General features: G+C 32.0%; 2 protein-coding genes, 1 long non-coding RNA gene and 1 pseudogene across 4 annotated transcripts; all 4 read left to right on the top strand.

The window, feature by feature from the left end:
• The first annotated feature begins 178 nt into the window (after positions 1-178).
• On the top strand, positions 179-808 carry LOC114374363 (annotated as a pseudogene).
• A 2,472-nt stretch (positions 809-3,280) lies between these two features.
• On the top strand, positions 3,281-8,552 carry LOC114373637 (protein NEOXANTHIN-DEFICIENT 1). The gene is made up of 11 exons (XM_028331143.1): positions 3,281-3,444; positions 3,673-3,742; positions 3,832-3,915; positions 4,570-4,633; positions 4,787-4,833; positions 5,981-6,035; positions 6,458-6,496; positions 6,773-6,947; positions 7,676-7,739; positions 7,834-7,890; positions 8,183-8,552. The coding sequence occupies exons 2-11, from the start codon at positions 3,678-3,680 to the stop codon at positions 8,445-8,447; spliced, it is 915 nt and encodes a 304-aa protein (XP_028186944.1). The 5' UTR covers positions 3,281-3,444; positions 3,673-3,677; the 3' UTR covers positions 8,448-8,552.
• A 4,096-nt stretch (positions 8,553-12,648) lies between these two features.
• On the top strand, positions 12,649-20,335 carry LOC114377365 (nuclear pore complex protein NUP98A-like). Its single transcript, XM_028335841.1, has 12 exons — positions 12,649-13,022; positions 13,270-13,554; positions 13,818-14,480; positions 14,594-14,818; positions 14,927-15,525; positions 16,528-16,615; positions 16,721-16,781; positions 17,977-18,118; positions 18,291-18,407; positions 18,510-18,684; positions 19,082-19,147; positions 19,363-20,335. Exons 1-12 carry the CDS (start codon positions 13,007-13,009, stop codon positions 20,040-20,042), a joined length of 3,117 nt encoding a protein of 1,038 aa, XP_028191642.1. The 5' UTR covers positions 12,649-13,006; the 3' UTR covers positions 20,043-20,335.
• Positions 20,336-22,380: 2,045 nt separating this feature from the next.
• LOC114375125 lies at positions 22,381-27,118 on the top strand. Of its 2 annotated transcripts, none has more exons than XR_003658716.1 (4): positions 22,381-22,977; positions 23,372-23,461; positions 24,243-25,651; positions 25,842-27,118. It is a non-coding gene; the product is annotated as an uncharacterized LOC114375125 (long non-coding RNA). The 2 variants fall into 2 exon arrangements; XR_003658717.1 differs by having other exon boundaries at positions 22,382-22,977; positions 23,372-23,448.
• The last annotated feature ends 667 nt before the right edge of the window (positions 27,119-27,785 follow it).

The raw sequence follows: 27,785 nt of genomic DNA, 5'->3' as shown, positions 1-27,785 counted from the left end.
ATGATTCCGTTAGACGTAATCCACCAAATGCCGGGGTGGGTGGCTCTTGCATTTGGGACGTTGGTGACCACCTTCCATGGTGCGTTGCAGGATAAGGACTTGTTTCCTAACAAACACACATTGTTAAAAGTTTCTATATTGCAAGTGAAGTTATAGTTAGTTATAATATACATAAACCATGTCAATGTGATCAATTGGTGCAAGCCTTAGCCTTATGGTGTGGCTTGTAATTGCAACATCAGCATCAGCACAATCTGATAATGACCCCAGTCCTAGACACACAAGGCCACCCTCTTGAGCTGGCAAAGATTACTGCATCAAACCCGCCATAGCTGACGTTGGAGGCCGCGCCACTTTATTAAGCAGAAACAATAATCCATGCCCTCTATATGTAGGTCAAGAGAATTCTGATGCAGAAGAGGGATTACCCATTTTCTTCACCCCTTTTGCTGAAGAAGATGATGTTGTGAAGGTGAATAGGGAATTCAAGGTGACATTCTCAGCTGCCTCAATATGTGTGCAGGGCACAAATTGGAATTTGGCTGAGAAGGATAGTCAGAGTGGAAGGAGGCTCATTGCTGCATCAGGCAGTGATGATTACCTTAGAATTACCAAGACACCAATCAATGGTACATATTATATAGGTTGGTGTCCTACATATGAGTGTCCTTTGTGTAGGTTTGACAGTGGCATTGTTGGTGGTTAGCGTGAGAATGGGAAGATTTTGTTGGCCTTGGATGGTAATGTACTCCCAGTTGTGTTTGAGAAAGCATAGTATATATGTGTGACTAATCAGTTTAGTTTGTGTGTGTTTCAAATTTCTGTTCTTGTAACAGTTGGGAAATAACAGGAGCTACTGTAGGTTCATATTGATAGGACCAAAGGAAAGATGCATGCATGTCTCTTTGATTTCTTTTTCTTAATTATAGTATAAAGCTCCAAATTGTTGTGTGTAATTTATAGGATAAAGTTACGTTGTATTTATATATTTATATATAGTTTTATGATTTCATTCAAAACTCACTGCACGTGTGTCTAAACTCATCATTTGCAAAACATATATATATAGGTGTGAAAGTGAAAGTTCCTGGTCAAAAGTATAATTGGGTGAAATAGCTTAGTTTCTTTGATAATTGTTTTTGCCATTTGTTATATGTATGACATTGATAATTGTAATACAAATTGTGAGTTTGTTATTCATTTCCAACAGATAGGAGTAGATATAATAAGATCTATTTAATAGATGAAAAACAGAGCTGACAGAGAGAAAAATATTTAAAAATAAAATAACCAAAGTCCCGACACTAGGAAAAAAAATTATAACTCCAAGCGAAGGCGACGCATCTCCAAGGCCTTAGAGTCGGCTTTTGACTTTTAGAGTCTGCTTTTGGGCGACACTAATTGCATGTTTTCTTGTGGTGGCAAGTTTCACAAAGTTTCAGTTTTATTTGAGAAACAAAAGCATAAATAGTAGCAAAATGAATTATGTGAAAGTTTCACAAATTAAGTGGTATGAGAGGTGATAGTAAAGTTGAAATTCCTTAGTTTCTTGCACATAATTTAATGTGCATCTTCGAGAGTACTTGTGAAATAGTTTATTTATTTTCTTTTTCTTTTCAATTCCTTGAGTTTTGGTGTCTAAAAAGACATTTTGGAAAAAAAAAACTTGAAATTGAAGTTTATAAAAATAGTCTCTCTCTAACTAACTTAATTGACTAAGTCTGTACTATCTTACTATCTTATTATTTCTTAATTTTTAAATTAAAGGTCTGTAAAGATTTTGTCATTTTAAACGAAAAATAGAAAATATAATTCAACCTCTGTTTGTGTGAAAAAAAACCCTCCGTTTTTAAGAAAGTTTAAAAAGAATGTTACTTTATTTAAAATAAGTTAAAATTGAATATGTAAAAATACATTATTTATAAATAGAATTGATTAAAAACTTAACATAATATTAAAATAATTTTTTAGAAAAATATATTTATTTTTATATTATTCAATATATTTTACAATTTTAATTAATTGTATACTGTGTTGGCGTTGCAAAATCAGTGGGAGAGATGATGGTAAAGTTGAAATTCCTTAGTTCTTCTTTGTTAAGTGGTATGACATGCATAATAAATTGATTACGTCATAGATGAATGGCACAAATTCGATCTTCCTTAGATTCTGGTAGCAAACTAGAGGCGCAAAAATGCTGCTACGATAAAAAAAAAAATCTAGGTACATTACTTTATGTGGATCCAGTCATCGATTTATATCATTGCCTTATAGGTCAAGAAAAAGCAAAAAAGAAGTCGTCAAAAAGAAATAGAAATAAATGCTAGTCGTCGTACATTTTGGCAAGTTGCTCCAATAATGAATGCGGTACTCTCTCAATTATCCAATCAAATCAATATACAAGCAACCTAGCTAGAGACTTCCCAGAAGGAAACAAATAAATATTGTGATATTGTTATACAAATAATCAATTCAAATCAATATACAAGCTACATATTTAGAGACTTATTATAAATTGGGTTAACATTAAAATCAAAATTAAAAATTTAAATTTATTGTGTTTTTTATAAAAAAAAAAATGTGTTATTTTTTCATTTCATTTTTACAAATATATGAATCTCGTCTCTTGTCACTAACTTTGCCAATAAAAAGTGTTAACCTAGCAAACTCTCAAAATTTGTGACAGCCTAAGATGCAATTTTTTTGTAGTTTAAAACTCACAAAACATGTCTGATATGCATAAATGAAGATTTTACATGAAAAATTTTGGGAGTTTACCACTTGAGCACAATCATTGACAAAGTTAGTAAGAAAAGACTAAATTCTTGTATTTTAATATATATATATATATATATATATATATATTAAAATCTGATTTTTATTTGAGTGTGGGAGTAAATCTGATTTTTTATTTCTTACATTTTCAAAAAATAAAGAAAATATCCATTACTGTGGAAAAACGAATTAATAATATAAAAATTCAATTTATAAATTATGCCTTAATTTATAATTTTAATCAAATATTATTAGTTTTTAAAAAAAGAAATCAAAATTACTTTAACCATCCTTACGTCAACAGAAATTAATTTCTTAAAGTAGTATAGTTAAAAACACCTTTACTAAACAAACAAACAAAAATGTTACCCCATGAAGACACGTCACGGTCAAGGGAACGTGTTTTTTTCACTTGTGTTGGCGCCAAACGTTGTCCATGTGTAAGTTTATGTCCATAGAAAAGGACACGGAGGATGATGTGTTTTGGTTGTTTATCCATTCATTTCCGCATATTTCAGTTTTTGTACCAAACCTTACCTCTTCTTCTCTCATCATATTAATTTCCACTGATTCCATCTTCACTTTCTCCCTTCGTTGGGGGTTAAATCCATAGCCACAACTTCCCTTTTGCTTCTTTCATTCATTTCTACGGCCACCAAACTCAATCATGTAAGCTCTGGTCTCCTGATATTAATGCATTCATTAGTTTCTCTGATATTGCAAAACAGAATCACGGTTTATATTTGTAATATTGTGTTATTGGTTCTGTGAATCTAATAATTAGTTTATCAACACTTTTCACTGAAACTGTGATAATCAATTAGCACAAATGATAATCTGTTTCTGACAAATTTGAGCCTCTATGTTCAATTTTGGTTGCTAATTTATTATTTTCAGAGTTTATGGAAGCTGTAGAGGCAAAAGCTTCATCTGGGTATGGCAAGCCTCCATGGGTATTTAGAGGCAGGCAAGTGTAATGAATCTTCTATTTAGTTACTATTTTTGCTCACTGAGAGTGGGGATTTAGCTAACTAGTTCTGTTTCTGGGTTTATCAGTGCCTGGTATCAACTCCATCTTGTGAAGGCAGAGAAAGCTCGAGCTTACATTCCAAAAGAATTCAAATTGGTTGAAGCTTTTGGGCAAGTATACTTGTACTTGGTTTAGAAGGGTGTCTTTTTTTGGTGTTCTTTACAAGGGTATCTAGAAAATGGAGAATAAATTTCATTACCGATTAGTTTTTTAATTAATTGCCCCTAAGATTAGTTTGTGCGGTTAAAAAGGAAAGTGATCTTTTGTGTCCTACTTTAACCATATTATCTTGCCTTCAAACAGAAACAGTTCATTTCATATATAAATGAAATAATGAGTGAAAATTGTTTGGTTGGAATTATTTCAAGAATTCAATTTTTTTTATACTACTTTGTGTGTATTATTTGATGACTTGTAAGTTCCATCACTTTGATAGGATTTGCAAACTATTTCATTTACAAATAAAATATTTTCAGTTCTAAAATGAAAGAATTCCCTTCATGAGGCTGAAGAGTATAGAGTGGGAGGAAGGTGGTTAAAATAGGACAAAACTTACAACAAGTTTGGTAGATACTTTTGGTACTGATTAGAATTAGAGTTTCACGTAGATGATAAAGATTTGTAAAAAAGTTAACATAGTTTATTGAGATGAAATTTTAATTCTGATTGAAGATTAGTGCCAGAAACACTGAAGGAACTACATCTAAGTTTTGTCTATGGTAATATAAAAAAATTATTTTTGAAACTTGTCATTTCTGATACAGATACACTCTTGGTGGTTTCTTTCTAGCAAGTTATGAGGACAGTCCAGTTGGTGTCTTTGATGAGGTTCTGTTATATTTTTACTCTCAACTTTTGCTTCAGATGTTTTTTTTTTAAATTATATTTTTGCAAATTGCGGATTCCAGAAAATTTGAAGACATTGTTGTTTTTGATTGATGCAATTTGTTGCTGACCTTATAACTTTGTGATGGGTAGCAGCTTGTTGTAATTGCAGGACTTGTATGGAACCGCCCAACATCCTGCGCGTATGTTCTCATTTACTAATAATTCTTTGACTATATCACTGAAACTTTTTCATTCTTCCATAATTTAATAAAATATGGAAAATAATAGGCTGAATAGCACTGAAATGGAACGTGCATGGTTCTAGTTCCAAAGTCAGAATTTTTTTTTTTCAAAATATGTTTACCAGAGTGTAGGGTTGTAGTTTTTTTGCATGTGATGCTTGGTACTACCTACTAGTTGGCCAATCAAAATTGGTCTGACTTGTATTGTTGGATAACCTCCAAACAAGCCTATATAGTAGCACGTTATATTGATTACATGTTTAATTGATGATTTGGTTTTTATATTTAGGTCAATTTTTCATTTTAGTTTCTATATAAAAAACTTTACGTTTTAGTTTTTATATAAACATTTTTTTTTATATTTTTTTTTATAAATGTTAAAAAAAATTGTAATTTAATTTCAATTATTAGTTTTTAGACAGTGTGAAAATTTGCTCGTATAAAAATTAAAATCTAGAGTTTTTAATTATAAGAACTAAAACAAAAAGTTAAAACAGATATAAGAACTAATTAAACCTTGTTCAGCCTCCATGTTTTTAATTAGTTCTTATATCTGTTTTAATTCTACTGGTCCAATCAAAACATGGATAGCTTATGTGGTGAGGTAAGTAAGATTCATGCCTTGTTCAGAATGTTCATTATAAAAAAAATTATAATATTCAATTTATTACAAAAAAATATTTAATATTATCAAGAAGTTAAAGGTATAAAGAATCTCTTCTATGTTAATATACTTCTCTAACCAAAGTATAATATATAGCACATTAAAGTTCATAATACTTTATAATAAAAAGTGGACGCTTGCATGAGTACATAAAATATTTATACATTATATTTCCACTAGCCATCAATCATGTCGTAATACCTGTTGAGGTGATTCAGTAGACTCGAAGCCGTGTCTTATTCTTTATGGTTTTTATAAGCATATGACATTTTTCTTTTTGGAATTATTTATTAGTCCAAATTCTTGCTTGCATAAGATTAACTCACTGCAGCTTGTGAAGAATTAAATTTAGTTACCATAAATGATTTTGCATTAATATTTTTTTTCCTTTTTGATATATAAAGATGTTCTTAAAATGATTTTTTTTCTCGTTTTCCAAAGATGGGCAACGAGGGTGTACGTGAACAACGATGAGGCCTGTTATCACGGAAGAAAGGTAGGAGAAAATGCATAAATAACGTTTATAAAATTGCTGAATTAGTTTTACCTTATCCTAGAAGAGGAGAATTAAGTTTCATCTCTTCTGCAAAATAACTCATGGAAGATGAATTTTTTTTTACTCGGTGAGAGATCATGGGTGTTCTTCTAATTCACTCGGTCAGATACTAATCCCTCTTGCAATGTGTGACTATTTCCAAATAAGAGAATTTTGTATACGTTTAAATTCAAATACAAATTTTCCTACCAAATAAATTATTTTCATACATGTGATTGTAATAGGACCTTACATCTATTATTTTGGCATGTGGTTAGAATGGAATGGAATGAATTGTTGTGTTCTGTTACCCTAGATTTTACCCTCAAAATGTACCATTTTATTATAGTATTAATTTGTCATTGCTGTAATTTTTTTTTCAGGAGGTGGGACTTCCAAGTCAGATGGCTAGGTTTTCCAAGGTTATTGCTTTGACCTATTGCATCATTGTAGTTCAATCTTTTAGCTTCATATATTGCTCGTAATTATGGAAACTGAACCTATGAGTTATGATTTTGTATGCGAGTTATGAGTATTTAATCAAAAGCCTTAAGTTTAGACTTTAGACCACAATCTTGGTGCATAATACTATTACTTGATACAGTACTATAACCAGTATAACGAGAAAACATGGGAATTTTGAAAGTCTAGGCCATTTTGGGCATTCGTATATTGATTTTTGTTCATTCTTGAAAAAGACAATTACAGCAATCTCAAGACAACAGAGGGAGATAAAGAGTGGATTTCTTAATCGGATTGGAATTGGTGCCAAGTACTCTACTCCAAAGGATCCCCTGAATGTTCAAGTAACCAAAATCAAATGTCTTGATGCAGAAGACACTTGTAATATTAATATCAGTCTCACCAGTCCTGGTGAGTGAATTTTTTTTATTTGATTCCACTATCCTCCATAAGTTTCCTACATTAATATTACTTGAAAATGTGTTTGGTATATTAGTTGTTGATTTTCTTATCAATGTAGTTACTTTCTTTGGCTTTACTTTAGAAAAGCCAAAGTATACAAAGATTTGACACCTCTAAAGTGAACAATTCATTTTAAAGACTAAAGTAAGTAATTTTTTAGTCATTGATGAGAAAAACAAAATTTAATACAATAACAAATCATGCGTGTCTTGGTGAGCGGTAAAGTTGTGCCTTGGTGACTTGTTGGTCATGGGTTCGAATCCGGAAACAGCCTCTTTGCATATGCAAGGGTAAGGCTGCGTACAACATCCCTCCCCCATACCTTCGCATAACGAAGAGTCTCTGGGCAATGGGGTACGAAGTTTTTTAACAAATCATGCGTGTGGTTGACTTTCTTGTCAACTAACTTACCCTTACTCACTTTAGAACAGTCAAAGTATATACTAACTTGGGACCACTAATCAACAAACATTTCCATCACAGGCTGTAATTCTGCATATAGAATTATTCAAAACGCTTGCAATAAAGTTATTTGTGCTGACAATAACATGTTAGAGAATAAATTGCTCTGCTCCATAAATGTTGCTATTTTTTTTTTTCTGTAGTTTGCCCTCTTTAATTATAATTGACACTACAAGAGTACAATGCTTTACTGATGACAAACATGTTGATTGCAGTGTCTGCTTTGGGCATTGGCCACTGGATGGGCCCAACAACGAGAATGTCACTTCCAAGTTTTAGGTAAATTAGTGCAAGAAGCCATTATGTCCACAATATGGTACCAAAGTCTTCAGTTTTCCATTACTAACGATCACAAATTGTTCCAAATTTGTAGTGGAGCTACAGAGTATAATCCTAACCTCCTCAAATACTCTTGCCAGATTGAATGCAGGTTAGAATTTAATCTTATATATTTTAAGTGTAAAATTTTTTTACTATCAATTAATAAGAATAAGAAATTATGTTAGTATGACTTTTAAGATAATTATCATAAAAAAATCAACAAACTTATTATATATGATAGTTTATGATTACATGACAGTATAAAAACCCTTTACTTTGGATACACGATTTACTCTTTCTTTTAAACTTAAAAGGCACAAAGAAATTAATCAATATTATGTTTTTTGACATATGAGCCTGACAGTAGTCTAAAGTATCTTATCAATCTAAATATTGAATAGGGTGCAAGCATTGAAGCCCTTGAAGGTTTCAGGAGCATTCCCTTCAACAAATGATGACACTGAACTGTCATTAGAAGATTATGGAAGCAGCAGCCATGTAGCTAAAGATCACGAAAATGATGCACAGAATTTCAGCACTTGTGTGATGTTATCAAAACCCATATTAGCGCTCAAGTTTAATCAAATGTTGATGCAGGTTGAAGCTCCCCTTGTGCTTTCCCAATGCTCAAATTCTTTAGAAACTACAGTTAGTTCTGTTCCATAGGCAATATTTGTTAGGGGATAAGTGTGTATGCTGAATACTTAATCCATCATGTAATCAGTTCCAGTTCTAATAATGAAGTATCAGTAGAGTTATATTATCATATTCTATTATAAAGTAGTTTATTTGAGTTGGTTAAAATTATTTGTTATCATAATAAAGATTACGATAATCAAAAATAAGTCATTTATAATTTTAATTCAAATTATTCTTAATCATTTGTTTTGGGTAATAATGATGACTTGATTGTATACATTTTCCTGGTACGAAATTTTTTGGATTGTTGATTGGTTTGAAGTTCAGAAATATTTTGAAGCAGGAAGCCACAAGAGAAGTCTGCATTTCACGAATACAATTCTTTATGTATAGGCTGTTTTCTTTTGTTTACTCAGATTTTAAGCTGCGGTTTTTGCACTCTGATATTTGTACTTTGGCTTGGTTTCTGCACTTGTGCTAAAACTGAGTTTTACTTTACTAAATACATTCGTTTTACCTTTCGAAAAAAAATTAAGATAGATCAATATATATATAATATTTTTTGTTAAATAAAAATTAATAGATCTTATTTATTAAATTACATATATAGATGATATACATGAAAATGTGATCATTAAACTAACTCAATTGAAAATTTATAATGGTTAACATTACCTTAAGCCGTCAATAGAAAATTCTTAGGAAGAAACTTAATAGTTTTTCTTGATCTGAGATTATTATAGTAATTAATAAGATATTTATTGTATTTTAATTTTGGACACGTAATGCTTTAGGTATTAGTTGAATGAACATTGATTAAAGACTTGTAGAATTAATGATTAATCAAGAAGAAATTTATTAATTCTAGGTAATGAATTTGAACTTTAGTAAGACCTTGGTCAAGACAATTAAATGAAAGAACCATGTAGCCGGCCATGTTTGGATCCATAAGCCTCAAGTAGAGCTTAAGCTATTAACCACGATGGTATGATGATGTCTTACCCTACCCAGGCGTAGATGAAGGCATTCGTGGATGCGTCAGGCCTTAAGGGCCTTTGTAAGGCGCGGTATAAGTCTGCGAATAAAGGCATAGTAAATGCCTTCTCGAGAGATGATATGAGGAGACATTCTTCTTCCACCTGTCAGTTAGAGAGATGACTATCATCCTTGATGATGTGTCTTCTCTATTACATTTTCCTATCACATGCACGCTCCCCACTCATTCCACAACAACCTTTAACAATGAGCATATTAAAGCATTGTGGAGGTCTAAGCTTCACATTATGACGAACCAGGAAGTAGATGTTGCGATTTCAACAAGACCCGAGGTAGCTCTGGCTTGGTTAGAGGAGTTGTGTGACAACTATGTTGATTTTGGGTCCTATGTATGGGTTGCCAAGGCGTATCTATTACACTTGCTTGACAATATAATATTTGTTGACAAGAGCTTGATGCATGTACACATATACATGTTGACAGTAATGAATGTCAAGTAATATTTTGTTATCTTAGATAGAATATGTAATTGTTTTTTCTTAAAGCAACAAGTGATATGTCCTTACCTATTCTAATGAATTTAGGATCATTAGAACATTCAAACAATATCCATCAGAAGTTGATTTCATGTTACCATTGTAATACACAAAAACAAGGATTGTCTCCATCTTTCAAGCAATATGGTGAATATGAACCCAATGGATAAAGTTGTCTTAAACCACCATTGATGTTTTATATTGAATGATGTATTGTTCACTTGTGAGTCAATTATCACATTGTTGATAAATCATAATTTGAGTGATATTTTATGTGAGTTTTCATACTATTTCATGTATTTTCTTGACATAACTCATGTTTGGACATTAGTTTTTACCTTGCAGAAGTATAATCATTTAATCAAGTAAAAAAGTTAAAAAATGCATAATTTCATGAAGATCTGATATTATTTTCACTTGATAATGGTCATGATCAACTAGGAAGGTCATGTCAATCATGAGGATCCTCATCATTTCATAACATCTTAAGCTTTAGTTTCAGGATTTCGATAACGACCGTGATGAATATCATAATGACCGTAGTGAGCTTAATTAAGGATAACTATCTTTAGGCATCTAATTAAAGTAATTATCTTTAGATATCATATTTGAATATATATATATATATATATATATATATATATATACACACACACACACACACATATATAGTGTACCTAATTGAAGTAATTATTTTTAGAGATCATATTAAAATATCTATCTATATTTGTATTATGTTTAACAAAAAACAACAATTACGATTGCATTGATTAAATATACAACTTAGATTGCATTGAGCTTTACAAAGGTACTATTCTTGTTAGATCATCATCAATATGATTGTTCTCTAAAGCAAAAAAGTAACAATCTAGATTTTCCCTAACTTATCAATGATCCACATTGCATGGATTTATACACATTAGATATTTATTTTTTCATCAAATAGATTTTAAAAAAAGAATAAACATAATAGAATCATAATTTTATTGTATTATGCATAAAAGAATCATATTTCCATCGCAACAAAATCAAGCAACAATCATGTATTAAATTTTAAAATAGAGGCACTTCGAGATAACCAATTATACTGTTAGATAATTGATTAATTTGTTCATTCATTTAGAACTTTTGAATTTTAAAAACTTGTTTCAATCCAACATTTATCCTAATTATATGTAAGTTCATTTTATCAAGATGGTTCTAGGGTTAGCCTAAATGTTTCACCTAGAAGGCTTTAAACAAGAAATAAAATAAAAACTTGCAATAGATGCAAGTGTTTCCAAAAAAACCAATAATATGTTACAATTGTAGAAAGTCAAGTCATATAGCAAGATTTTGTAGGCTAAATAAAAAAAATCAATCTTTAAACCTTGTTCAATTGAAGAATATATTAATAATTTATATTGGTATAAACATTCAAAGAGAAATATGACAAAGAATCTTCCTCCCAATACTCTAACCAAATCGAACATGAAGATATTTGTTTCTAATTAGAAGAAGAATATCATGAAATCAATGTACTAACAAATAAATAAAAATAAAAATAGGATCATTTGTTTCAGACAATCAACTCAATTTTTCATCCTCAAGAAAAGAAAACATATTTAGAAAAACTAAATTATTAGAGGAAAAACTCCCAAAACAAAAGATTATAAATATACTTTCACTCATTTAAAAAATATATTAGAAAATTTTACTAAATGATGTTTTAAAAATTTAAAAAATATTAAATAATGATAAAATTATATATTTTGAGGATAAAAGAAAATAGGATAAACAATTATCCAGTTCTAAAAAAGAAGTGCTTTAGTTTATGAGAAAAAAATCATGCATAAAAAGTTTTTATGAGAAAAATAGGAAAAATAATTATTCATTTTTTAAAAAGTTTTATACAATCATTTAATCATAATCCATTATATATGATAAATTTGTTGATTTTTAAAATAATTATCTTAAATTAATTAAAAGATGATTTGTGATTGAATAATAGTTAAAATTATTTTACACTGCATAGATATTAAACTCTTATTTTATTATATTAAAATGAATAAATTATATCATATTAAGTTATTTTAATGTGATCCAAAAAAGAATTTATAACAAATACTTTGTCACTTTTTAAAAAAATAAATGAAAAACCAAACAATTTATATTTTTCAACGTGAACATCAATTAATTAAATGTATCAAAAGCTGACTTGACAAGAAAATAAATAAAAAAAGAAAATATCCATCCAATAACCTTCGTTATATTATATAAAATAAAACCTTGTTTGTGTATCTGCTTAATTTTTAAGCTACGCGTCGTTTATATTTATATAAAAATAGTGTGTCACCTTAAAAAAAAACAAATCGAAAACCGAGCAACTTCTAGTTTTTAAAAATGAACATTAATTATTAATTAATATATCAAAAAGTGTAAAATAGAAAAAGAAAATATCCCTCCAATAACCTTAATAAAACCAATCAACTTCTATTTTTTCAAACATTAATTATCAATTAATATATCAAAATTAAAGCTGACTCAACTGGTAAATAAAGAAAGAAAACATCCCTCCAATAATCTTTGCTTTTGCTATATAAATATAAAAATAAAACCTAGTTTATTTATCAGCTGAATTTTTAAGCTACGCGTGGTTTCTATTTATATAAAATTGTTATCGTTTACACTATATAAGACTGGGCCCATTTAGGTGTAGGCCCAAACCGTTCTCATCCAAAAACACTCACGTTTCGACACACAAAAAAAAGGAAAACCCTTCTTAGCTTAGCTTCTTCTTCTCCGATCAACAGTCGCCTCCTCTCCTCCTTATTTTGCGTCGCCTCGCCGGAAAGACACAAAACAGAGAGAGAGAGAGAGAGAGAAGGGTCCGTATAAATTAGGGTTTCTTTCACCTAACAGAGCCGTCGAACCTAGCCTCTTTTTTCTTCCTCTTTCGCAGAGCGAGCGACTCGCGAAAATAAGATCCTGCTCCTGATCTAGGTCGCAAAATCGCAGAATCATTCGATTTTGCGATTCAGATCCTGATTTTTACTACCTTGCCTGTGAGGAACGATGTTTGGTTCGAACCGTAAGTTTTTGCCTCCTCTTCTGTTCTATTATGCTGTTCGAGCGTTAATTTGCTTTCTTATTAGGCTAATTGCATATTTATTCAAGTATCGTGGTCCCTTTGTTGAAGTTGGAGAATGATTGTTTAGTATTGCTATTATTCTTTGCTGCTTTTGTTGTTATTAAGTGTGTGAGGGTGAGGGCGATGTTTATTTGATTATTGGATGCTTCCACAAAGCATTAATAAATGAAAATTACTCTCTCAACAGCTTTTGGGCAGTCGTCGTCGAGCCCTTTCGGCTCTCAATCGGTTTTCGGACAGACCAATTCGAGTAGCAATAATCCTTTTGCCCCTAAGCCATTTGGTAGTACAGCTCCATTTGGTTCGCAAACCGGCGGTTCCATATTTGGAGGTACTTCCACGGGGGTGTTTGGAACAGCTCAACCGTCTTCTCCATTCGGTGCTTCGTCATCACCGGCTTTCGGTAGTTCACAACCCGCTTTTGTGTCATCTTCAACTCCTGCTTTTGGTAGTTCCTCGTCGTCGTTTGGTGGTATGTATGCATGGAATTGAAGGAATCCATATTTCATTTCATTTACTGCTAGTTGTTTTTCTAGTTTATTCATTAGATTGTCATTGTTTTTCTCTTTGAATGCCGAAAATCACACAGCTTAACAACGGATTTATTGAATTCCTGAGTTTTATACATCTATAGTGATTATTAGTAGTATCATTTGACTCGCTGTCTTCCTTTATTCATTATGTTATCTGACAGTTTTGTAATTAAATCTGAGAATTGATTCTCTTGCTTTCTAGGATCTTCAGTTTTTGGTCAGAAGCCTGCTTTTGGAGGCTTTGGATCTACTCCTACTCAAACAACTCCATTTGGTGCTGCTCAGCCATCACAACCAGCTTTTGGAAGCAGCATATTTGGTTCCTCAACACCTTTTGGTGCATCGTCTCAGCCTGCATTTGGTGCGACAAGCAACCCAGCATTTGGTGCTACAAGCACTCCTGCATTTGGTGCAACGAGCACCCCTGCGTTTGGTGCAACGAGCACTCCTGCATTTGGTGCTACAAGCACCCCCTCATTTGGTGCAACTAGCACCCCTGCTTTTGGTGCTACAAGCAGTCCTGCATTCGGTGCAACCAGTGCCCCTGCATTTGGTTCAACCTCAACTCCAGCTTTTGGTAGCACAGGGAGTGCATTTGGGGTGTCAAGTACTCCTGTATTTGGTAGTGGGGGAGCATTTGGGGCTTCGAGTAACCCTATGTTTGGTTCATCAAGTACATCTGCTTTTGGCACTTCAAGCAGTCCATTTGGGGCTACTAGTACTCCTGCTTTTGGGGCCTCTAGTACCCCAGCATTCAGTTTTGGATCCACTCCTCAAGCTTTTGGTCAATCATCTTCTGCATTTGGTAACAGCAGCCCATTTGGGAGTACAGCCTCACCCTTTGGAGGTCAGAGTTCAGCGTTTGGTGAGTTCAAGAATCATTAGAATTTTGACTGTGATATTCTATTTTCAGGATACAAGGAACTGGAGTATCTTGTGCAAATGTAGTTGAAAGTCATTGCATATTTTTTCTTGCAGGATCCCAAACTCCGACATCAACTTTTGGAAATACTGGTGGGCAGTCAGGTTTTGGAGGTCAACAACGGGGTGGAAGTAGAGTAGCTAGTTACACAGCAACAACTGAAGCAGATAGTGGTACCTCTGGACAGACTGCAAAATTGGAGTCCATATCTGCCATGCCTATTTACAAAGACAAAAGTCATGAGGAACTAAGATGGGAGGACTATCAATTGGGAGATAAAGGTTTTTTGTTTTTATTTTTTTTATAAATTATAAATAATTTGATAATTCTTCTGGCTTTCATTGTGGTATGATGATCTTAACCTAATCTATTATATAATTCAAATTTAGGTGGATCACTTCCCTCTACGCAATCAACTGGTTTGACAGGCTTTGGTTCGTCTACAACACAGACAAATGCCTTTTCTCCTTCACCAGTGTTTGGTCAATCATCAGCCAATCCTTTCTCTAGCACAGCACCTAATTCTAACCCTTTTGCGCAAAAGAGTTCACCTTTTTCTTCTGGATTTGGAACTTCGGCTGCTCCTGCCTTCAGTTCATCAGCTTTTGGTTCTTCAACGTCAGCAGCAGCACCTTCTCTTTTTGGCTCATCGCCATCTCCATTTGGAGCTAACTCTTCTTCAACACCCGGCTTTGGGCAATCTCCATCCCTGTTTAATACTGCTCCTGCTCAGGCTACATCTTCACCATTTGGCAATAGCATTTTTGGCAACACACAGTCATCTCCATTATTTAGTTCTGCAGCCCCTACAGGTGGACAGACAGGTTCAGCTTTTGGGCAGAATACCTCCCCCTTTGGACAGACTACTACACCTTCTTTTAGTCAATCAAGCCTGTTCAGTTCACCTTCTTCTGGGCTTGTTGGAAGTATTTTCTCATCAAGTGCACCTCTCACTTCTAATAATCTGACAGGTTTTGGTCAAACAGCGGTACGTAGTTTCATTTGAATTTGATGTTTTTCACATACAATCTATTTTTCTTTTAAATCACTATTTGTTTGAGCCAAGATAAATTGGAGTCATATTTGAGCTTTATACTTTACAAACTTATTGAACATTATGAAAGTATTCTATAAATATTGCATATAAATGATGAGTAGTACAGCAACTAAAATAAAGCCTTATCTCATTAGGAAGGTTGGCTATATAGATCTGTCAACTCGATTGTGCTCCATTAAAAAATAAAATTGCAGTAAAAGGGTAAAACCATCTCTCAACTAGTGGCTGTACGAAATATGACTATACTATTTAAACATCAAACAAGTTATTTGAACCCTAAGCAAATCAAATATTGTTGGTGTTAGATATAAAACCATACTGGTGTCACTGCCCAACAGCTTGTGCTTTTGTGAGAATTAAAACTTAATAAGGTATTGAAGTCTCTATGATCAAGATTTTAGGAACTCAATCTCTAGTTACTCCATTCTTCTGATAAAAATTAAGTTTCAGCACAATTCGGCATGTGTGGTTCAAACTTTCTTTCTGTAGGGTATGTGTTAGATATAAAACCATTCCAAGGTCTCTCTACCTTGCAGCCAAAGCATTTGGGAGAGTTGGTTGTTGGAATTTTTCATATACTGCAATTCTCAAACAAACTTCAGTTGTGAGGATATTTCAACTTGATTGATTTACTTACACCTGTAGATCTGGCATAGAGCATTGTTTATTTCAGTACGAGGAGCATATTGCACCATCTTTGAATTTATTTGTGCTATTGATATGTGAATTTACAGAGCAAAAATGAAGATCCTTTAAAATAACTAATTTACCTTGGGATATTTGTGCTTAAGCTTAGCATATTTTTGTCCATTTTCAAGTTTCCTTTGTATTATGTATGCATGTATAGTGGATTTCCACTGTGAGATAATAAAAGCTCAAGTTTGAACTGCATTTTGACTTTCTGATACTTTTGTTTGACTTTTATACCTGCAGCCATCCATTTCAACACCTTTTCAACCTGCACAACCTGCTCAGTCGAGTGGTGCTTTTGGCTTTAGCAACTTTGGTCAGACACAACCTGGTCAGTTCAATATATTATATAATGCTTGTACTATTTGTTTTGTTTCATGCAATGGTTGAAGGATTAATGTTTTGAATGACTGTTTTATTATACGGTCTTAAATAGTTGGTGCAAGCAGCTTCGGTGGCACTCCAGGCATATTTGGTCAGAATAATTTTGGACTCGTGTAAGTTACAATTATTTTTAAGTCTTGCATTTAGTTCAAATTGTTTTACAATTTACCTTTTGGGGGTGACCAAGGGACTGTGACTTTTGATACATGAAGCCCCCATATAATTAATACGACACAGGTATTAATGTGGCATGGATACAGGAAATTCTTAAATATTCAAGATATGATATATGACCTAAATACGAAGACATGAGTTTAAGAAAAAATACTTAACATAAATCATAGTGGTCAATCATGAGAAGTAACAAGTACTCCTTGTATAGACGTCTTGGCTCTATATAAATGTCTACTATTTACTATAGCTTTAAGGATACAATCTAAAAGATAGAGTTGTATGTAATTTTAATCCCTATTGAAATTATGGGAGCTGTATCCCAAACATCAGTCAATAAAAGAAAAAAATTGGAGGATACTCCTTGGATATGCATCTAGGAGTATCATATGTGTATTGTTATTTGAGCCGATTTGTGTATTTGTTTTAATATTTTTTGTTTTTAAACGCTAAATAACCATTTTAGTCTTTTATCTTATTTATTTTGTCCACTTTAGTCCTTTATCTTATTTAAAAGCCTCAAAATGGTCCTTTATCTTTTAAAAAGTTTACTTTGGTACCTTATTAAAAGTTTCAAAATTGTCCTTCAAAAAAATACTCAGATAAAGGACCATTTTGAATATATTTAAATAGTAGAAGGACCATTTTGAACCATTTGAATAAGATGAGACACCAAAGTGAAACCTTTTAAAGGATAAAGGATCGTTTTAACCTTTTAAATGAGATAGAGGACCAAATTGAACTTTTTAAAAGATAAATAATCATTTTGATCAAAATAAATAAGATAAAGGACTAAAATGGTCATTTTAGCCTTTTTTTAAATGAGTTTGCATATTATTTGAGAGAAGTCTTGGCTCTATAATAAATGTCTACTATTCACTATAGCTTTAAGGATACAAAGGAAAGGATAGAGTTGTATGTAATTTTAATCCTATTGAAAGTTTGGAAGCTGTACCCCAAACATCAGTCAATAAGAAAAAATTGGAGGATACTCCTTGGATATGTTTCTAGGAGTATCATACGTGAATTGTTATTTGGGCCGAGTTGTGTATTTGTTTTAATATGTATTTTTTTTAATGAGATTGGAGATTGCATTGTTTTTTTTATAATTATTTTGGATTTCTTTTTGTTTGACAGGTCTTCTACCCCCCAGAGTTCAGTGGCTGTACAAGCAGTTCCGAATACAAATCCATTTGGAACACTTCCTGCGTTGCCTCAGATGTCAATTGGTCGAGTTGGAACCACTCCTTCAATTCAATATGGAATCTCTAGCATGCCTGTAAATGCTCTCTCTCTTGGTTTTAACTTTTGATTTTGTTGATTTTTATCCTGGTTTTGTTTAAACTCAAGACAGAAATTATTTAATATTTTGTCCATCCAAACTATCAGCAACGTTTGAGTAGTTTGAGTTTCAATAAAGCTAATGGCTTCAATATGACACCTCATTTCAGGCTCTAGACAAACCTGCTCCTGTTAGAATATCCTCTTTATTGACATCTCGGCATCTCTCTCAAAGACGAATAAGGCTTCCTGTCAGGAAATATCATTCTAAGAATGATGGTCCAAAGGTGAGTATTTGTAGCTCTATATATGATCAATCTAGGTTTCTAGTGACATGATCTTTCATGGAGCTAAATATGGTATGCCTTAACTACCTTGTTCTCTTGCAGGTTGCATTCTTCAGTGATGATGAGGATACTCCAACGACACCCAAGGCTGATGCTCTGTTCATTCCTAGGGAAAATCCAAGGGCGTTGATAATTTGTCCCATGGAGCAATGGCCAGGAAAGGTTTCCGAGAAGCCATCAACATTTAAGGATAGATCCATCCCAGTGAATGAGAATGGTAATATCTTTTATATTGATTGTATTTTGTGTTCTATCCTACTCCCACTCGAGTGTTAGGAATAGAGTATTCATTCAGTACATTGGTTAATGTGTGCCATCCAAAGATTCGTGTTCCAGTGTTTGCTATGATGGAATAGAGTATTCAATTTGTTTTTGAAAACCTGGATGAATAGTGTCTAAATCCTACAACTGTAGTTAGAAGTACTTCCATAAATTACTTTATGCGCATGCACATGTGTATGTATATTCAAAAGCTACTCTTAACCTTTGTTTTTCTTAATGAAGTTATCTAACTATCTTCATTTTTTTTAATATATTTTTTAATTAAAAAAACCTTTTACCATAAAATGTGCTGACAAACATGCCCTTTTTTTCCTTTCAAATGCCATGTTCAGGAAATATCTCGAAAGATGCATCTGTAACACCTGATAGAACCACTTCACAGGATAAAGATAAAGAGAGTATGTGTTCCTTATGAATTTCAAGTATTTAGTTTATTGATCTTCTTCAATAGTGTTTTTTTGAATTTATTGAACTTTGGTTGTTGTGATGTTAATGGTAATGCAATTATTATCCAATCATTGTGATTAAACTAATTTATAAATGATGGGTCATTAAAATGCCCCCTCACTACTCCCACAAATTCCTGTGCCATAATTTCTGCAAATGATTCCAGAGAGTGCTGTAGAAAATGGTGTTGTCAAGGAGCAAGCTCAGCCTATAACGACAAAGCCAACATCCAATGGGAGCAATGAAGATCATTCTCTACAAAAGGCGGACGTGTACAAGACACTCAGTGGTCACAGAGCTGGTGAGGCTGCCATTGTCTATGAACATGGAGCTGATGTTGAGGCACTAATGCCAAAACTACGGCGATCTGATTACTACACACTGCCTCGTATACATGAACTGGCGGCCAAGGAAAGAGCTGAACCAGGATTCTGCAGTCATGTTAAGGACTTCGTGGTTGGAAGGCAAGGTTATGGCAGCATCAGATTCTTGGGTGAGACGGACGTGCGACGGCTCGATCTTGAGTCCCTCATTCAGTTTAACAACCGGGAGGTGATTGTATACATGGATGATTTAAAGAAACCTCCTGTTGGACAAGGGCTGAATAAGCCTGCTGAGGTGACACTACTCAACATAAAATGTTTCGACAAAAAAACTGGCCATCAGTATACAGAAGGACCGAAGATTGAGAAATACAAGGAGATGCTCAAGAGAAAGGCTGAGGACCAAGGTGCTGAATTTTTATCATATGATCCCACTAAAGGAGAGTGGAAGATCAGGGTCAGCCATTTCAGCATCTACAAGCTAGTAGAAGATGAAAACAGTTGGATAAATGATGACAACTAAGGTTGGTCCGTCTGGTTTTGATACAGTGGAAGACCACAGTAAATTTGATAGTTTCAGAACCAATGTTCTGCTTTAAAATGTATTTGTTTTTTTCCTGTAAATTGTCACTGTATTGTGTGGATATAGCTTGGGCCAATGTTGTTGATGTGGTTCTTATCTTGCTTTGGGGATATTTGATAGATCTTACGGTTGGGGATGTTCAAATATGGGTTTCCTAGTATCATTTTTTTACGTACTTAAATTTTGATTCGCATAGCTGTTACGGTTATTTCAACTTTTATTTTTTTGAATTATGATGTTTGATATGATTTTTTTTATTTCAATAAGTTGATTAAGAGTTCAGTCAAAATGTGTTTGGTTTGCTTAAGTATTTAGAATTTCTTTTGCAGAATGTAATATCAGAATTCAGAATTGAATTTAACCTTTCGAATAAATTTTAAATAAAATAACATGTTTTGTGTATTTAAAAAGCAGGAATAATATCTTGTAAACTATTTCCCAACATAGGCTATTCCGCTATTGAATTTAACATAAAGGCTTTTTACGATTAATTTACCTCTTCATGATTACTAATAACTGATTTTGAGCGGTTTTATCTTATCGGACTTGAAATGTTAAAATGTAAAATAAAGATTATAAATGAAGTTCAAAAGCCATTGTACTAAGAGTGTTGCTGTAATTTGTTTTATTTTTATTTTTATTTTTTATCTATAGGATATCGAAGATAGAAAAAGGAAGTTTATATCATCAGGTATTCTATTCAATCAATTGGGCAATAAATATTTAACTCGAGCAAAATTGTTTTGCATAAAGGATACCTTTAGTCTATAAAAGTGAACTTTTAAATAAGGTATCATTTTGGAGATATATTTAAATAGAAATAAGATAAGATATCAAAATAAATTTTTAAAAATTGATTTTAAACATATAAATGACAAAATTGATTTTTTTAAATAAAGGATCATTTTGAACGAAAATAAATACGATAGTTTAACCTAAAAAAATACATAATTATGAAAAAGCATTCTAAAAATGCTTTTCTCTTTTCTACAACCAGCAAGATTACCAATAATTAATTTTGAATGTCATATTATCAATTTTAAAATTTAATGGATAAAACAATATTTTTTCAGAAGATAAAACAATATCTTAAATATTCATATTTGTTCAAGTTGAGAGTTAGATTAGGAAAGTAAAGTTGTCTCTTTAAATATTTTATATAACTACATATTTATGACTCAAATTAAGATATCTTATTAAATTTGAAGAAAGTCTTACTGATAACTGATCCACATTTTTGACCATTATTCTAGTATATCTTCACTGATAATACATATTAATCTCTAATAGAGAGAAGTATAATTAAAAAAAAAAAATAGAAAATGGATAATTATTTTTGTAAAGGAAGAGAATATAATTTAATCTCTCTCTTTTTTAAAAATACTAATAGAAACTTTTATATCTGTAAGATTCTCGAGTGAGAGATCGAATAATATCTTAATTTTTGTGGTAAATCTTTTAAAATAATCCGTCTTAAATTTTATTAAGAAAATTGTAAGAAAAAAATTAAAGTTTATGGCACTATTTAGTACTTAAGAAAAAGGAGGTATGGAGTATCGGAAAAAAGAAGTATATACAATCTCCATCTATTTTCTTTTTATATACTATGGATTTACTTTTCTTTCTTTATTTTGTTTTTTTCATTTGATAACAGGAAGATATATTACATTAGTCTCTTTGGTCTAAGAAAATATATTGCATTAGCTTCGACGACAGGAGCAGAGAATCCAGCGACGCTCGTGCTGCTGCTTCGCACCCTTTCTGTCTCATTTTGTCAATTTTATGGCTCACTGGCGTGTACGCCATACGGAAAGTATGATGGCAAATTCATAAATATAATAAAGAATATATAAAAGTGATGGCACCATGGACAACCTAAACCTTCAATACATCCAAAATACTTCATGAATTTCACCCTGATGGTACTCTCAGCCAAAAAATAAATAAAAATACAAGGAAACTAAGTTAGTTTTTTTTTTTTTAGGTCAGATGTATTTTTATTGGAGATAATCTTGTTGGAACAGAATAAATTTGTGATGAACAACAGTAAAAAAATTTCTTCATGTAATTGCATATCCAAGATTAAATCGAGATATCTGATTAAGTTCGACCCCTCGGGATAGAAAATTAAGTTGTTACAATAAAAAAAGGAAGTCATTGATGAAGAAATACAAACCACTAATAACTTACTTTTACAGGCATGTTGTGGCATATGCTGCTCAAATACGCAAGCCATACACTTGATGTTTAACAATTTACATAACAATCACGCGAGTGGAAAAAATTACATATTGACGAAAAATAAATCTACAAAGTGATCGTGGATATCCGGTCTAACAAATTTTACTTTTCTCTATCGAGTCGACAATTTGGTGTCGTTTTTTAATCACAGCAAACAAGTGTCAAATTTAAGACCCATTCCTTAACATATTGTGCTAAAAAATATTCCAACTTTCCAAGTCAGTGCCCAAAAGTCCTCACAGACCAATGCCATTTTACATAATGTATCAATCCTGCTAAATTGAGATAACTTTGGGTCTGTATTTAATCATTTTGGGATTGGTGTGGGGAGAACAAGAGCAAGACTCGAATTGTTGTTTTGAGAAAAAAACATAGGACAGAGAGATCACTAAGAACCTATCAGGGACTTCACTTTTTGTATCATCAGTGCAAGAGTTGGCTAAAGAGAATTTGTCTAATGTTCCACAAAGATACATTCAGCCTCAACATCAAGACATGGTTCTCATCTCTGAAGAAGCTAATAGTAGCCTTGAGATTCCAGTTATTGACATGCAGAGGTTTGTTATCTGTGGAATCTGGGAGTTCAGAATTGGATAAGCTTCACCCTGCTTGCAGAGAATGGGGATTCTTCCAGGTCTCTTTTCTCTCTTTATCCTTCAATTTCTTTGTAACTCTAACACAACTGTCTGTTTGATTCTGGACTCTTGAAATTGTAGATACATGATAAAAATCAGTCGAATCATTTAAAAGCTAAAATTATATATGTATTAGAGAAAATTTAGATATAGTTTCTCAAGTATTTTTCGTATTGTTCTCTAATCAGAATTGGAATTTAATATAAAAGTAGTTTTCGTAGTAAAAGTTTGAATTAAATAGTAACATGAGTTATCAAAATAAAATTCTAATTCTCACAAGAGAACAATACCAAAAATACTTAAAAGAAACTGCATTTAAGTTCTGTCCATATGTATATGTTAAATTTGAAATTTTGAATTTTGATTTGATTTAGTTGTTAATATCCATTGTAGCTGATAAACCCTGGTGTTAGCTCTTCCTTGGTGGAGAAAGTAAAGTTGGAGATTCAGGATTTCTTCAACCTTCCAATGTCAGAGACATATGTAATTAGTATTTTTAAATTTTCGTTTCATTGAAATTTGATATCAAATATAAAAAAATCTTGGGCCTTATGAAATTAAGAATATTTTAGATATAATCTGATTAAATAAGACATATGTAATTAGTATTTGTTTATATTTACAAAAAATAAAAGCCTTTTTGTTATTTATATTTGAGACTAAAAGGAGTATGACTTAAAAAAATTTCTAAAATTTCAATAATACTACATAATTGAGTATGTTGAGTACGTATGGCTTTAATTTAGTTAAAAGGACACACATAACATAACTCTAGGTCAGAAGCAATCAGACGTTTGAATTGTGGTTGCTCAATCGACATAGTAATTGGATGTCACCAATTAGATGAAAATTCAGTTTTCGCTTCCAAATTCAAGCTTACCTAAGGCAATGTAATTCTTTATTATTTTAAAATTGTAATCTTGTTTAAAATTAAATATAAATAAGAAGACTTTGTTAGCTTGAATCAACAAGTCATTCATATAATTTATTTGAAAACTATATTAACAAGTTTAAACTTGAATTATCTTAAAATATATTTAAATTAAGTGTAACTTGATAACATACCTTAAGATAAGGGTATACGTTAACCAATCTCACTGTATATAATTTATATTGATTCTGACTGCTGGTGTCACATGAATTAAACTATGGTCATACTACAAAGTACAAAATCAGTAGATAAAATTAATTAAACTTGATCCAAGTTAATTAACTCGGGACCCCTGGTTGATTTTGGTTTTGATTGCATTGTTTTACATGGCAGATTATAAGTAATGGAATATACCGAAGTGTTGACCATCAATAGTGAACTCTGCAAAAGAAAGGATTTCAATTGCAACATTCCACACGTCAAAACATGATGGGGTGATAGGTCCGGCAAGGTTCAAAAGAATCGAATTTGGACTAGCTCAACATACATGATCAACGCATTTTGTTACCTTTATCAATACTCATTAAAATTTGCAGTCAAGTTCCAACCCCATCCTCATAGATGAGTATTTACCCTACCTATTGCAGATATTTTTTTAGACACTTACAAGGTTGAGTAGAATTGTCATTCTTATCTCCGAATCTTTTGATGTAATTATGAGCTCATGGTGACATAATTCTTTTGAAATATTATGCATTACTTAATTTGTGTTTTTTTTGGAAGAGAAAATTTATGATTTTTGAGCAATCACAGCCCATACATAATAAAATAGAATTAATAAATGTGTAAAAAAATTCGTTAAAGTAATTATTTTCTTTAAATATTTGTCTCAAAAAAGTGTTCTAAGATATGGGATTCATATTGTTTCCTGTCACTAAATTTTTTCAGTAAGAAAAAAAATAAAATAATGGGTGTGTGTTTTCTCGTAAGGGAAAAAAATAATAACTGAGTGTCAGACATTTATTGTATTTTTCTCTTTCCTATGGATAAGATCCATTACTAAAAAGGAGTTTAATTCCTAAGATATTATTAAGTTGTCACAATCTCTATTCTAAAACTTTAAGATCAGTAACATGTCACATCTGATTAATCCTTTCTCTACAGAAAATCTCATCATTATTATTAATTTATTTTTAATCAAATTATAAAAACACAATTTTAATAGTTGATTATTTATTTTATTTTAAGAGTCTTAAGATATCAACCTTTCACAACTTGCGTTTCAAAAGGTTTAGTCAATAATAAAAAATGTATTCATAACCCACAAAAATGTTATAGAGAATGAAATACTAACATTTATCTTACAAAAAATGAAATGTCTAAAATCAATACCCATAGATGCATGATGTGCTTATGTATGATTGCTGTTATAAAACACTTCCCATCTTTCATGTGAGAGGAAAGGTTAGGGTGAGGGAAAGCAGAGGAGAGTAGTCAGTTGTTAACATTGAGAACAACATAGGACGAAAATGAAGACTTTAGCCATGGAAGAGACCATCAAGAACCTATCAGGAACTTCACTTTTGGTATCATCAGTTCAAGAGTTGGCTAAACAGAATTTGTCTAGTGTTCCTCAAAGATACATTCAGCCTCAAAATGAAGACATTGTGGTCTTATCTGAATAATATAATAGTATCCTTGTGATTCCAATTATTGACATGCAGAGCCTGCTCTCTGTGGAATCTTGTAGTTCTAAATTGACCAAGCTTCACCTTGCATGCAAACAATGGGGATTCTTCCAGGTCTCTTTTCTCTCTTTATCCCCCAATTTATTTATAGAAGTAACACATCTTTTTGTTTGATTCTGGAATTAGAAATTGTAGATATATAAAAGAAATCACTTAAGAGTTGAAACTATATTTGTACATGCTAAATTTGTAAATTTTGAATTGTGAATTGATCTAGCTGTTAAATGTTGATATCCATTTCTAGCTGATAAACCATGGGGTTAGCTCTTCCTTGGTGGAGAAAGTGAAGTAGGAGATTCAAGATTTCTTCAACCTTCCGATGTCAGAGAAGAAAAAGTTTTGGCAGAGTCCACAACATATGGAGGGTTTTGGACAAGCATTTGTTGTTAGTGAAGAGCATCAACTTGATTGGGCTGACCTTTTTTTTATGACCACTCTTCCAAAACATTTGAGAATGCCCCACTTATTTCCAAAGCTCACTCTTTTATTCAGGTTATCTTCCCTTTTTTTTTTTTTTTTTCTCTTCTCTCTCTCTCTCTTTCTTAAGTAAGTGTAATCACTGATCAGACCTCATATGTAGATACTCTCTGAATAAACTTCTAAGTAAGCATTTATAATATAAAATAATAAAAAATGAAATTCTAAAAACAAGTTTTTTTGCATTAGTTAAAATTAATATAAGCATAACTAATTGTTAGAAACTCTCTTATATTTACTAATCCAAAATCTAAGACTAATTTCAACTTATGAAAAGTTTATTTTATTTTATTTTTTCATTTCAAAGAGCTTGCATGCCATGCTAGAGTCACTTCTCTTTGTAACTCAGGAACACCTTAGAACTCTACTCACAGGAACTTAAAAATCTAGCCATGGTTGTTGTTGAACAAATGGGAAAAGCTCTAAAGATGGAAGAAACAGAAATGATAGAGTTTTTAAAGATCGTATGCAGACTATGAGGATGAACTATTACCCACCATGTCCTCAACCAGAGAAGGTTTTTGGCCTCACTTCCCATTCAGATGCAGCTAGTGAAGTAGAAGGGCTTCAGATAAGGAAATATGGCATGCCCTCCGAATCTATATCCACCACTTGTCCCGCCACAACCCCTTCCGTACTGATCGATTTCACTAACTCCCCAGTCACGCCAACCACGCCTATTTGCTTGTAAACTTGATGGAAAGTCTTACCTAGACATCATGAGAATTCAAAAAGTAGCCAACATCCTGCATGTATTCGTCCTAGTAATACTGTCACTAATTTATTGAAAATCCCAAATAGGCATGATAATGGAGTCCGAACCGGAATGTATTTGGGACTCATCCTGATTTTGATGAAGAAAATCTGAATTGATGAGAGCCGAGGTCGGGTTTAAATTTGTCTCGATAGCCAAAATTAGGGTTGGAATCTGGGACGTGATTATTAATATCTGAGCCAAACCCTGCTAATAATTAATTTTAAAAAATATCATTACATATATCTAACACATTAAAATATAAAACTATTGTATTGAATTTTTTACTAGTGTTGGATTGAATTTTATGTTATCATATACAATCTAAAAATATGTTATGGTTGTTATTTAAAATTATATTTTTCATTCTATGAAAATTAAATTTTTTTTTATAGAATTTTATAAGTAGGACAGGATGAGAAAAATCCGACCCCATCAGGGACGGGATGGAAAGTAAATTTACATCTCCATTGGATTTCGAGGATGAAGGAAGAGGGAAATAGAGAGTCGGAGACAAGAATGGGATAAGCAAAATCCGACCCCCAGTTATCATGTCTAACCCCAAAGTGTTACACAAATAATTAATTTGACACCCATGTATAGAATTAAGACCCAACATTGTACTATTGTAGACCCAAGAAATCAATTTAACATATTCCATTAGAGTAGTGATATTATTACCACTGTGTTTGTCCACCCAGCATCCACCCCAACATGTGGTTGATTGTGCTTAATTTTATTTTTAATAATTATTATAACAATCAATAAAATGTCAGTTTACAAAATATTTACATTATCATTATATTCTAATTCAATTTTTAATAGTTTGACTTTCATTTATATCATCATAAACTACTATTCATGATTTAACTGGAGGGATTAATTTTTTTTATGATAATGCAAGATTTAAAATGTTGTATGTTTCAACCATCCTTAAAAAAAATGTTGTAAGTTTCA

The sequence above is a fragment of the Glycine soja genome, chromosome 11 (genome assembly GCF_004193775.1).
Source record: "Glycine soja cultivar W05 chromosome 11, ASM419377v2, whole genome shotgun sequence".
In the NCBI taxonomy this organism is placed as follows: domain Eukaryota; kingdom Viridiplantae; phylum Streptophyta; class Magnoliopsida; order Fabales; family Fabaceae; genus Glycine; species Glycine soja.
The sequence above is the reverse complement of the archived record's forward strand: the minus strand, read 5'-3'. Positions and strand labels throughout refer to the sequence as shown.

What these genes read in the sequence shown, in the direction of transcription:
- LOC114373637 (XM_028331143.1), top strand. Translation starts at nt 3,678, where the DNA reads ATGGAAGCTGTAGAGGCAAAAGCTTCATCTGGGTATGGCAAGCCTCCA. An exon ending in AGATGGCTAGGTTTTCCAAG is followed by an intron (nt 6,497 to 6,772) that starts GTTATTGCTTTG and finishes TTCTTGAAAAAG; the next exon opens with ACAATTACAGCAATCTCAAG. An exon ending in TCTTGCCAGATTGAATGCAG is followed by an intron (nt 7,891 to 8,182) that starts GTTAGAATTTAA and finishes AATATTGAATAG; the next exon opens with GGTGCAAGCATTGAAGCCCT.
- LOC114377365 (XM_028335841.1), top strand. An exon ending in TTCCTCGTCGTCGTTTGGTG is followed by an intron (nt 13,555 to 13,817) that starts GTATGTATGCAT and finishes CTTGCTTTCTAG; the next exon opens with GATCTTCAGTTTTTGGTCAG. An exon ending in CAGAATAATTTTGGACTCGT is followed by an intron (nt 16,782 to 17,976) that starts GTAAGTTACAAT and finishes TTTGTTTGACAG; the next exon opens with GTCTTCTACCCCCCAGAGTT.